Source organism: Tinamus guttatus, unplaced genomic scaffold (genome assembly GCF_059628265.1).
Source record: "Tinamus guttatus ecotype Peru unplaced genomic scaffold, ASM5962826v1 Tinamus_guttatus_pri_ptg000125l, whole genome shotgun sequence".
NCBI classification, from domain to species: Eukaryota; Metazoa; Chordata; class Aves; order Tinamiformes; family Tinamidae; genus Tinamus; species Tinamus guttatus.
In genome coordinates, this window is record NW_028288659.1 from 4,315,665 (window position 1) to 4,329,268 (window position 13,604).

Consider the following 13,604-nt stretch of genomic DNA (forward strand, 5'->3'; position numbering starts at 1 on the left):
CTGGCCCCAAAATATCCTAATATTCATGTCAGAGACACAGCTGAAGGCTACAAAATATCTGAGGGAGAGCATGAGCCTCCACAGGTTTATTCAGGATCCCAAAAGGATCCCCACGACTTGGAGAGATTTGTGGAGATTTGCCAGAATACCATAGCATCTTTGTTGGACTCATTGGCAGGTTGAGGATTTAATCTGTGGTCCTTTGCAAAATACTGGATGTTGTATTACAGTTCTCCATTATTATTTTATCGCCAATATTACCACAGGTTTGGGGGAAGCACATCCTTTTAACTAGGTCAAAACATAAAGGATGTGGGTTTTTTCAATCTACCTGCACATGTTTTAAGTAAGAGCTCTAGGTGCCAGGCATTAACTCCAAATATTCAGAACAAATAAGTGAACTTTAGTTTGCCTTCTGAACCTTTTCCTCCTGCCCCGCTTTGCCACTTGTCACCCAGGGACTTTGAGTAGCTCTCGTGAGGTTTTTCTGTTCAATAATACAGGTGATATGAGGATAATGAAGCGCTGCAGTTCCAAATCGTACTGGGCTGCGGAGGCAGTACTTCCTTATCAACACACTGCTTCTTCAGAGAAGAATCTGATGTTGTTCAATTCAGTCTTAACAGAAGCCTAATAACTCTTCCACCAAATGAACCTTTCTCAGGGGCTGAGGATATGAAAAAAAATAATCTAAGTTCTAATGTAAGTATTTTATCTAAAGAGCTTGAAAAAGCTACTTATATTCAGATAAAACTTGACTTGTTCAGGTGGACCAGGATAGAGAATTTCAGTACACTTACAGCAGCACTGGGGCAATGCAAAAAAGTGAAGTGACCTACTGCAATCTATTATTTTGATTTCATTTTTATAGCCAGCCTATAAACTCTAAGCGTGAATGAACCTGGGTCTGCCGATGGAGCCGTGTGAATAGCATGAACTAGTGCCTATTTTTGCTGCATTTTGATGACACCAGCCATTCTTCTGGCCCATTTATGACCCATTCTGAAACATCACTTTGAGCTGGGCTTAGAGTTGGATCAAGCCCAAAAGGATGACTAAATAATAGTGGTTACAAGGTGGAACCTCAGACCCAAGCCCACATGTCTAGGCAGTAGACAATCCTATCTCGTTCAGTATTCAGATTATTTTCCTCAAGAACATCCAGTTCTGATGGTTTCAGCATTTTATTAAATTACATCTCTGATCCTCAAAAAATATAATAAAATATCAAAGATATGCCTCCTTACAGAACTTTAACTTGCACCTAAACTTAGGGCACATACTGAAGCACTCCTGCAGGAAATGCCTGCTTTACATGGTAGGTGCCCTCATGCGCCTCTAGATGGAGATCCTATCCATTTAACTCAACCCTCTAGAAAGAGCTGTAGGGTGAGAAATTTAGGCATCTACTTTAGAAACCCTGCTTAAACCGAAAATTACATGAGGGAGGTAGTTGGGCCACATTAAAAAAATTAGCCTTGTTCTAATATTTAGTAGACACTTGTTAGCATCTAATATTTGTTACATAGGGTGTGGTATGTATTGCGCTCTGTTATTGATGTTTAGAGTAAAACTCTGCAGCTCATACTGAGCCCAAATAACCAGACTGCTTGCAAGGAGAGCGAAGAGGAATTCACCCGCATGAGGTGCTGAGCACCAGTGGAGTTACTGTGCAGATTCCATGGCAGGATGCAGTAACATCACATACTCTGGCATCTTTCCTCACTTAGGTTCTTCTTTATGTTTTTCTTTCTCCTCCTTTGCTTAGTTAATAGACAAGCAGTCATCTCTGCATCTCACTGCGAGGACACTGCTGAGGCCAGTTTTGCATCAGGACATTTACAGATACTTTATTCACTGAACATACCCCAGTTCTAATCACAGACAACATTTTCTGAGATCCAAACATCATTTCACATAGTGTACTGAGACATCGAAGATTTCCTAAGCCACAGTTCCTAGTTCTCCACTTGTTTCAATAGGTACTGCAGTCTAAATCTCTGAATCACCTCTGAGAGTTTCAACTTCTCACTACTTATGTTTTATCATATTTATGTTCTTAAAGAGCTCTCTGCAGCTGCAGATACACTCTTGAACATTGTCTTTTAACTTGGGAGCCCTATTGCTGTAGCTAATTGACAATATGTGCTGGGCTGTGGACCAGGCTGTGCATGGATAAGATTTCCTTGTACAAATGGTGTTTAAAAATAACCACTAGTCATGGGATCATTCCAACACAACTGCATGGCTCTTTCTCAGACCATCATTATGGGCAGACAGATTCCTACAGTACCTGTCCTGTCCTCAGCTGACATGATCTCTGGCAGCTCTGCAGAGGCTTTCACTTCCTAACCAATCCTTTAAAGGAGCTGTGCAAATGATATTAATAACACTCCAGCAAATATTTCCCCATTCTTTCATTTCTTTTTCTTTCCCCATTCCTCCTGGAGATGCACATGAAGGAAGGCCTGGGATGTTCATGGAAGGCTCTGAGATTGGAGCCTCGTTCTCCTGGATGCTGCACTTGCTTACAGATACTGTAAATGTCAGGTGAAATGGCATAGAAACCAGTCAATGTCAAGGATGTGAGGAGGACAGCAAAAGCCTCTTCTATCCTGCTTAAATAGTGTCTCCATTTTGCCTATCATATTCCATCATCCAACAGTCACTTTGTTTACTTAAAGATTATAAAATTGTTTTGGGTTAATAAAATTGTTTGATCTTTGTAAATAGATTTCCAGTCCCCTACTGTTGCATGTTGCAGCTTACCTGAAAAAGTTAAAAATAACATTCTCCTTTTTTTTTCTTTAGCTTTCCAAAGATAAATTGCTTGAAAGCCATTGGTGAAACAGACCCTGTCTTTTCAACGACCATTCTGTATGTTCCCTCCGATGTGTAAGAACATCTGACAGGCTGAGGTGTGCAGAGCTGCATGTAGGGAGAGATATGGATCATTTTATCCAGCTCTTTTCATCATTATTCATATGACAACCACACTATAGACCATCCAGCTCTTTTCCATCTTTATTCATATGGCAACCACACTATACATATGTACTCCAGGATGGATCCACCAGAGAAACCTTGCCATATCTTGACCATAGGAGTTGCCATTTGCTCACTAGTCTGGGATGAAGAGTTCTTTATCTAGAGTCCTAGTAGGAATAAGCAGAAATGTGAAGGAAGATAATCTCCTTTTTTTTCCAGGAGGTAAAAATCTCTTTCTGTGGATCTAGACAGATAAAATCATGCATATTAACTATGTTTTCCAGGTTTGCACAATGCAATAACAAGCACAATTTAACTCAGAATGATGTCAGCTGCCTAAAGGCAGAATGCAGATACTTTCCTGATTGCACAGGTCCTGAAAAAATGCTAACACCAAAAACATACCTGAAGTCAAACTACATTTTCAGAAAGATAACAATGTAAAAGTGCTCTATTACCAGTGGGTGATCCTCAGCATAACAATAGCAATAAAATAACAACAGCATCAGTGCTGTAGAAATACATAATTACTTAGACCTTAGAGGAAAAACAGCTTCCTTTCGGTTGTTTTCTGAAACTGGCAGACTGCATTTTCATCTATATTGCCTATACTTTCCCTTGTGCGATTTTGAATGCAAACCAGTTGGGCTCAAGGCACTATATTAACCAGCTTTAGACTATTAGAACAGCAGTGAGCAAGATGTAATTAAGTGCTGAACAGATCCTTAGGCCCTAACAATAGCATTGAGGCTGCAGTGTTGTTGCCAGCACTGCCACCTACTCATGTACAGTTCCCTGCAGCTTCTGGGGGAGTATTTTTATTTTTGCTTTATTTCAATTGTTGTCAGTGGCACAGCGTTAGTTTGCTTTGGTTAATGCTCTAGGACACTGAATGCTTCATGATATGTGCAGAAATCATGTATTTTGTATGCTTCATGAGGAGACAGGAGAAAGTAGGTACAAAGAAGAGCCAGGAAAAGTCTTTTTTTTAGGACATGTGTTTATTGGAAGAAACAAAACTGCATGGAGATAAGAAAGCTGGACCAGGCAGAGGCAGTTACACTGTGCAGACACTTTGCATCTAGTTTCAGATGGATTGCAAAAGGTATCCCATGCAGAGAAGGATTTAATCTTCTGATATTTGGGAATATTTTGATTTTTTTTTTATGAAAAGTCCAAATAAGACCTATCATCTCTCTCAAAGTCTGTGACAAATTCTGATAAATGTGCCTAGTATATTTATCATGGTCTAAGGGGTGTTGTTTCTCTCTTTGTCTTTTATTCTTTCTTTTTTTCTTTTTTTCTTTTTCTTTAACTCTGTGGCTGTAAGTGGTGTCAAGAATGATCCACACTAGTGCAGTTCACCAGCAAAATCAGTGTGAGGAAAATAAAAGAATCTATTCTTGCTACCAGCAAAAATAAAATCCATTTTACATGGGTCTGGACTAGAGAGGAACTAGATCAAGGAAAAAGAGAGGAGGCATCAGAAAAAATGTATTTTATTTTTGCTTGAGAGTTGCATGCTGGAAAGCGCTCAGAGGTTCCTGAATAATCCTATTTAAATCACAAATACAACTTTCAGGTACAGATTGTTTGCTTCCTTTTTCATCTCTTGGTCTTTATATGGCTTCATAGAATTCAAAGAAATGTTAAATTCTTACCACTTTTATCTTGGTAATATACACAATACAAAAGAAAGATTTGTCTAATAAACTTTGACAGGCATGGCATATCAGCCAGTTTTTCCAATATACCCAGAATTTCCACCGTCAGTTTTCTGTCAGATGTTGGAGATATGTTCTAAATGAAGAATTGCAATGAGCACTACAGGATTAGTCTGTGTCAAAAGCATGGGATACTCTCGGGGCTAGTGAAAAGCACAGTTAGTAGTATGTAATTTGTAAGTATGGTATATTTAAGGGTAGTGATCCTAATGGTGACGTTGATTCTTCATCGCCTCTCCTTGCCCATGCATTTCTGCATGCTTTCGCAGGGACTGCAAAGGAACAGGATGAATGTTCTGAACAGCATCATTTTGCCTGCAGTGCCCATTTATAGTAAAACACCAGTTTGTAGGAACAAATCCACTCAGCGGACCCCAGCCGTGCTGTTCCTAGGGACTGCTAGGGAGAGAAATGAAGGAAACAGTGGTAGACATATATATTTTCATGTACCTGTTGCTCTGGCATGCCCTGGGAAGCTTACAGGCAGCCTGTGTGAGGTTGGACTGTATTTTGCTTTAGGAAGTGCCAGGCATCCTGGTTCAGCAACCTGTGCCAGCGGTTCGCTTCTGATGGTCATGGCCCTGCTGGCTGCAAAAACACTTGGGGTCATGGTGTGCCAAAGGTTTACATACAGAACAACCCACTAAATGCTCTGGTCCTACCCAAAACCTTTCCTTAGTCAAAAGCGGGGATGGGGATGATTCTCTCCACTGTGAAGTAACAATCTTTTAGAGAAGAGAATCTACTGCACTGGAAACGTTCCCATGTACTTATCAAACAATGCATTATTTTATATGTGAATTTCATAGCCTTGAACTTTTTCCATTTAGTAATTACGGTGTTTGCAAATATCCCAGTCATATGTATTTTTAAATATATTTCAGAAAATGAATGTGGTTGCTTTTCAGGTCACAGGAGAGATTTCATGCCTTTTCTGGATATTCTCTGTTTAGCAGGAATGCATTTTGTATACAAGGATAAATTACGGTAACACACAGGAGTCAGTGCCACATTGTGCAACTCACACCCATGGATTTGCAGAGGAGAGCACTGTTTGTTCAAGAATAAGATCTGGTACTTCTCATAACGGGAAGACATATAACCTTAAAATGCCTCTGCCCCTTGGGTCTGCCTGATGAATAACATCTATTTCCATAACAACTGCCTCTCCAGCAGGAGTGACGGACTGGTGACATGGCAAAATCCAAAGCAGTCCACAGGTGCTCTTGTACACAGGGAGCAACTGGCCACCATAAGAAACAGAAACCTCAACAGGGCTGATTCAGACCCTCCTGGATTGGACCGAAAACATTCCAGCAGGTTTCAGAGACTCTTGGATTAGGAAGCACTTGTACCCTACTGCTCATATGAGCAAAGAACTGAAACAAAGGATACAGGGAAAGAAAGCTTCAGCCCTGTATCCTCCCATCAACACACATGCACAAAATGTGTTTCGCTTCACATACTGATTCTCTTCTCTGCAAGAGAAGATTGCAATTGATGACAGAATTTGTCCCCATGTTTTTCTGTACTTAAAAAAGCAGTAGTAGCCAACGTGCTTTGCAGGGCAGACCTACCAACTTGGTCATGGCAGGGAAGTTTAGTGCAGAGAGACGTCACTGGGAAAGAGGTTCCTTTGCACTGTTCCTCTTCAAAAGAACCCACCAAAATCCTATTCCTAACAAGTGAATTAGTCCTTAGGTCTCAGCTAGCTCCTTGCAATCCCAATAATTATCTTCAGGGAATTCACTCCTGAAATACCAATGTATCCATACTGGAAGTAGATAAAAATATCTGCTGAAAAGAGTAAGGAATAAAGCTATCTAGAAGATAGTATTTCCATTCATGTCAGCTTTCAAGGTTTCAAAATTAGTGTTAGATTTTCAGTGGAATGAAAACAAAATCTCTGAGCATTTTGCAAAGGAAGTGTACAAAAACACCTACTTGCTGATCAAAAGACATGAATTTTTTAGCTCACATCCTCTCTCCTAATCCTCTTCCCTCACTTTCCCAGCCTGTCTTGCTCCTTCTCTCACTCTCTGTCACCAGAGGTAGCTCGAGAGCCCTGGATTGCAAACTCTTTTCAGTTGAAATCTTTTTTGAAATCAATACATCTCTGTGAGTTTTTTCATCTTTTCATCAAAAATGAATTCTGTCAAGAATGTTCATAAACAACGTTGCTGCTTAGAAGTTCTTAGCTTGTCCCCAAAAAATTGATATCTTATACATCTAACTGGAGAGCCAGCTGCTCAGCTGTAAGGTGAAAAAGCACACAGTGAATTGCTGAAATGACAGTTCTATAGATTGAAAATGTCTAGGTTATTCTCGTATCTGTTTTTTTTGTACAGAGTATATATTCTGTTATATTCCCATCATCTTATTTGCTGTGCTGTACAAAGCACATACTTAATTAAAGCATTTCTTCCTGATTATCAGACTGCTCCTCATAGTTGTGTTCTATTGAACCTCTTGAAAAGGCTTCTGGGGATGTACCCGTGAACAAAGAGTAGGAAAAAATGTCTGTCCAGCCTTACATTTGTCTGTTTATCCATGTGTTCGCTTCTGCATAGAATGCTCAAACAAATCTCATCTGTCTTTAAAAGCAAAGACAAATGCATGAGCCCCACATTCAGCCAACTGAATTTCTTTGGGTATAAATTACAAGATCATAAAATTACTTCAGATAGAGATCCTGTAGCTTGGTGTAGCGTTTTGACTTTTCCACAGACACAGATATGCTTATTTTTCTTAGAGGTTACAAGGTTTTTTGCTGTTGTGCTCATATTTGACATCGACTTCCCCTTTTTGAACTGAAAGAAAATATGCAGTGATGAAATGACAATGAAAATGCATCGCTCTGTTTAAGTGACATGGACTGTACGTGCCTAAGCATCACCAGGTTTGTAACAGAGGCCTGAGAAGGATTTATTAATCCCTGAAGTGTAGAGGAGCCAAACACAAGCTAACTGAATATTTTGTCTTCCTTCACTTATACCTGCTATACTTCTAGAAGATCTATCCTAAAAAAAAAAGTGCCTTGTGGGGGAAAAAAAGGAAAATGTTCCAATTAGAAGAGATCTAACTTCTCCGTCACATCTGGCCTTCATGCCTCAGTAATCCCTGGAGCACAGCTCATAAATAATGAGTGCTCGGAGACTGGCTGTACAATTCCAGTGCATTCAATTGATTTCCAGGAGACGCACAAAAGGATAGTACATATCCTAAGGCAAAAGTATGTGCTGTTTTCTTGGTCTTCTATCAAATATATATTGTTAGTATTTTAAATGCTGTTTGTTGAGAACTGTCAATATGGAGCAGGAAAGAGATTGTTGAGTATGAATAGAATAGATTTTGTTTCTTTCTTTTCATTTGCCTGCTACTCCATGCTTTATGTTATGCTTTTATATAATATAGATTAAAATATATTATTATCTGAAAGGAAAATGAGTCAGATATAAGCAAACAAGCTTATAAGGAAACAAGAATCGGGAGATGACCTCTTTAAATACTTTAAATGTTTAAAAACACTTTAAATAATCTCACAATTTAGAAAGGAAAACAGCAACAAAGATGTTGCACACATAGATAACCAGATGCTTAGCTGAAATTAGTCTTATATTTCTATCAACTTCAACAGGCCTAGACTTTTTTATCAGCAGACTCATAATTTCAGTTTGATGCAGTGCCAGCATCTCTGCAAATGCTGACAAAAGAAGCAACTACAGTGTAAGAAAAGGAGAGGGGAGAAATAGGACAAAGTTGTTCCACAAACCTTACAGAAGTATACCCAATTGTAACATGAAGGAAAGATAGGTCACTTTCTGTGATCTAGTTCCTTCTAAATCACATGTTTGCCTCAGGTTACAATAATGACATATTCTCAGGGCTGGATATTTTATTTAGAAGTCAGTTTTAAATGAACAAACCGAACTTGTACATTCATGGGATGGGAATCAATACCAGATCCAATTTCCAAATTTTCAAGTCATTCTAAATTTTGTAATAGAATCAAGAGAAAAAAATGCATGATAAAATTTAAAAGTTCAGGTCTATATTCAAATGGTATGACTCTGTCACATACTTAGTCAAATCCTATTGATAAGTTATGCCTAATAGAATACTAGGTATTTTAATTCGTCATAGCTGAATGGTCTTTCTGCACAGAGATTGCTACTTCTAAATTCTTTCCATATATTCTTTTCTGGCATCCATGTGTCAAATGTAAAGGGAATAATTTCAAAATAGTATTGTTTTGTTTTCTTTCTTCTGCAGGTTTAAATGATAATTGGGTATCTTGTTAGCAGCACAGAAATGAATAACTCAACGTACATTAATTCTTCCACTGAAAATGTGATGGCTCTGCAGAGTCCCTATAAAACTGTTGAGGTGGTCTTCATCGTCCTGGTAGCAGGGTCTCTCAGCCTAGTCACCATAATCGGGAACATCCTGGTCATGGTGTCAATCAAAGTCAACAGGCACCTGCAGACTGTCAACAACTATTTCCTCTTCAGCTTGGCATGTGCTGACTTGATCATTGGCATCTTCTCCATGAACCTATATACCCTTTACACTGTGATAGGCTACTGGCCTTTAGGGCCTGTGGTGTGTGACCTCTGGCTGGCTCTTGACTATGTGGTCAGCAATGCTTCTGTAATGAACCTCCTCATTATCAGCTTTGACAGATATTTCTGTGTCACCAAGCCTCTGACATACCCTGTAAGGCGGACCACTAAGATGGCAGGCATGATGATTGCAGCTGCTTGGGTGCTGTCCTTCATCCTGTGGGCCCCTGCAATTCTCTTCTGGCAGTTCATTGTGGGTGGAAGGACTGTCCCAGATGGGGATTGCTACATCCAGTTTTTTTCCAATGCTGCCGTCACTTTTGGCACTGCAATTGCAGCCTTCTATTTGCCTGTTATAATCATGACTGTCCTTTACTGGCAAATCTCTCGAGCCAGCAAGAGTCGGATAAAAAAAGGGAAAAAGGAAGCTGCCCAAAACCAGGATCCAGTTTCCCCCAGCCTTGTCCAAGGCAAAATAGTGAAACCAAACAATAACAACACCTCAACCAGTGGGGATGGGGTGGAGCACAGCCAAATCCAGAACGGGAAAACCACTGGAGAGTCTGTGACGGAGAACTGTGTTCAAGGGGAGGAAAAAGAAAGCTCCAATGACTCCACCTCTGTCAGTGTTGTCGCCTCCAACATGAAAGAGGATGAAATTGCCAAAGAGTCCAGCCAGGCTTCTGCCTCCCAGGACCATCTCAAGGTGGAGAACTCCAAGTTGACATGCATCAGGATAGTCACCAAGTCACAAAAGGGTGACTGCTGTGCGCCCACCAACACGACCGTGGAAATTGTAGGCACCAATGGGGAGGAGAAGCAAAATAGCGTAGCCCGAAAGATTGTCAAGATGACAAAGCAGCCGGCCAAAAAGAAACTGCCTCCTTCTAGAGAAAAAAAAGTGACAAGGACTATTTTGGCCATTCTCCTGGCCTTCATCATCACCTGGACCCCATACAATGTGATGGTGCTCATCAACAGCTTCTGCACATCCTGCATCCCTGGTACTGTATGGACTATAGGTTACTGGCTCTGTTATATCAACAGCACCATCAACCCTGCTTGTTACGCTCTCTGCAATGCTACTTTCAAGAAGACCTTTAAGCACCTTCTTATGTGTCATTACAAGAATATAGGAGCTACAAGGTAAAAAATAATAATAAAAATTAATAATGGAAAGGGAGAAGAAGTTCCAAGCTGAATAAAAAACAATGCCATAGCACTTTATGCTCCACTATGGAATGTGCAGTCCAGGATATTAGTGGAAATACTGCATGGGGCATCAGCTCCATCCCTGAGAACTACACTTAAAACCATTTTTGAATTATCATAAATAAATCTTGAGGACATGGGGATGATATGAGGAGTTACTCAAGTATGTGGACTGGATACACAGTTCCTTACTTTCTGAGAGTATTCTGCAGAAGGGCTTTAAAATCTATAACAATTTTTTCCTACATTTATCTAATAGATCTCCATCTGGGGGAGGGGGGAGGGAAGGGTAAGGGAATTTTAACAGCAACTACGTGAAAGAGTCATTGGGGTTTAGAAGGATTTGGGACAGTCCAAATGAAATGCAGTAGAAGCTTTCCAAAGGTTAAAGCTAAGTAAATTTGTCACTCTCATGTAAGAACCTTAATGTTAGGCAAATCATGGTGATAGTTATTTTAGGATGTTTATGACGCTCCTATTTTCAAAACTGCATTGGTTCTGGAATTTTCCAATATAACTATTGGAAATGTGTTTATTATTTAAAATCTGCCAGTTCTCTCTTTCTAGGGAGTTCTGTCTGATGATCTCTTCACTGTTAGAATAAAAGTGAAAAAAGCGTTCATTTCCAGATTGCTGAAACCTAAGACTACTTCAGCATCCATACAAGCCAAAGCCTGTGAGACAATTTTGTGTATGTTGTCTTTTATGTAGCATCCCCACTATGGATTCACTTTCTCTTCCTTTCTATACCTTACCTGTCCAGGGCACAAGAGCTGAATATTAAAAGACAATGTAAATTTGAAGGTCTCATCAAAACAGCCACCATGATGGTCAGGTTAAGGGCCTCAGCTAAGGACTAGCGACCAAAGGTTATTACTAGGAAAAATGGAGGTTACATCCTTGTAACATTGGATAATAAGGTGAAAAGATATGCTGAGGAACTACAGAATGAAGAATTCATGCTCCCTGACTATCCTTTTGGCAAGCCCAAACTTCATTTGTACTGATTTATTGAGGCAAAGAAAGAGAAAAACAGGGACTGATATGTCCATATGGGACCAGCTACCTAAGCCACTAGCACAAAACCAGTATCCCTCCTAGGTGTATTCTGGACAAAATGCTTGCTCTGTGGAAAAGATATTGACTAGGTTACCTTGTGTCATTTGGGAGCAATATTTTCACTGTATGCCAAGGGATAACAGTAATAAAAGGACAGAGGGAAAACAATGATTATACATAACCAGATACTGAAATATCTTGGATGGGGGCCAGTGGGGGTTAAATTGGAGACACGCTCTACTATTCCACACCTGCTCAAATTCAGATGCTTTCTAGCTGGTGAAGAATTTACTATTTCAGTATTTGACATTTACTGTAGCACAACTGAACACTGTGTGGATTGGACAAAGTGTATGAAATTACTGAAAACTGCTTTTTTGCAAATTTTTTGCATATTCCAGTTACCTCCTACTTATTAACTCTACTTTCCAGGCGCTAATGAAGGGACACCCATGGATTTTGTTATCCAAAAAGTAGATTGCTGCATTGACAGTCTTTCGAGAGAATGTCTTCTGGAGTGAAAGCCACCTACCAAATGGAACACCAAATCCTCCTATTGTTTCTTACCACTATATTAGAGTCTTCCAAAATGCACTTCAAAATAGCAGCCTTTTGGATTATGGGGGAATTAATCTTTCATATGCAATTTTTACCTTTTTAGAAGCTTATTGGAACTGAGTGTCAAAGCACTTTGGCAATATGACAATTTTCATGTTTCAAGGTACAAGTTCCTGGCAGAAAGGGAAAATGAGGAGGATCAAACTGCAGTAAATTAAGACCACATTAAATCTGAGATTAATATGTCTTAATATGCATTCATTGATTTAACACCTCTAGTGATTCCATGCTAATATATTTTAGTGTCTCCATGCAGCCAAGGATCTAATTTTGCAATCCTCACTCACCTTGAAGCATGTTGCTATAAGAAGTATCATCTTGTGCTTGTAAGGAAGAATTACGCAATGATAAGACCTTCAAAACTAGATGCTTGCATGTCTTTCAAAACTACGTTCCCTAGGCATATCTTGACAGCTCAAACGAAAGACGTATAGGTTCATTTCTGTATCATTTTTTTTTCTTTTAAAGTGTTGAAAATCCATATGAAAATCAAAAGTAAAATGAAATCCGTTCATTTTCTAAATCTTATTTCTTTGGAAAAGTTTTCTGAAAGAAACCCGGCTGCTCCTTTCTTTCAGCAGTAATACAGATTCCCAAAGTGGGAAAGAATGGCTCGTATATTGTTACAAGCCACCTTTTAACTTCAGTTTTCCAGCAGGTGAACAAATGCTCTTTTCTGACCTTTGAAGCTCGCACTTGCTCATAAATTGTGAATTCCTCCAACAGCTAAGGACACGTTCACAGGTTAAGAGACACAAGCTATAAGCTATGCTCTCCACTGTGCTCCTCACAGCTCTCAGTTGCCTTCCCTGGAAGCTTCCCCTTGGCTGTTACACACCTTGAGTGGGGAAAGAAATCCACCTTAGGTGCAAGGCTGGTAGTTGTCATTTCCCACATAAATTAAGAAAATTTTACGGATACTTCATGGATTGGAAAAAAAAATAAATAAACCTGCAGCGAGCACATTTTGCCTTCCTCCTTTCTTCCCCTTAATTAATCATTTCCAAAAGGATGCTGGAAGAGGCCTTAGCCTTTACAATGGGCCCGCTACAGCAGGGTCTGTCATGCTCACAGCCCCATGGAGGTGACTTGTTCTGTCGCAGGCCATCCCTACCTTCATTTTCTAAAGAGAAGGCAGCAGTCTGTAGATGTGTCAATCTGACTGTCATCTTCTGTGAGCATTAGTCAGCTGTGGTTAAAAAAAGAAAAAGAAAAAGAAAAAGAGATCTAACAATTGTCAGATAAAGTTATACTGAAGTCTATTTTCCAGTGAGTATAAAACCTAAGGAAAATATTTGTCAGCTTTCTGTCTGAGATTTTCTCTTTATTTATCACGAGGATCCATTTTGGGGATACCACAGGGTTTGAACATTACTTGATGAAAAATAGTCCAAAGACTCCCCCAAAAATCAATAAGGTCCAGATTTCTCTTTTTTTTCAA

The 13,604-nt window shown here is 39.6% G+C and overlaps 1 protein-coding gene across 1 annotated transcript; it reads left to right on the top strand.

Annotated features, from left to right (window-relative positions):
• The first annotated feature begins 9,001 nt into the window (after positions 1 to 9,001).
• On the top strand, positions 9,002 to 10,652 carry CHRM2 (cholinergic receptor muscarinic 2). Its single transcript, XM_010222767.2, has one exon. It carries the CDS (start codon positions 9,024 to 9,026, stop codon positions 10,422 to 10,424), a length of 1,401 nt encoding a protein of 466 aa, XP_010221069.2. The 5' UTR covers positions 9,002 to 9,023; the 3' UTR covers positions 10,425 to 10,652.
• Positions 10,653 to 13,604: the final 2,952 nt, after the last annotated feature.

Coding starts and splice junctions, on each gene's coding strand:
- CHRM2 (XM_010222767.2), top strand. CDS start 9,024: ATGAATAACTCAACGTACATTAATTCTTCCACTGAAAATGTGATGGCT.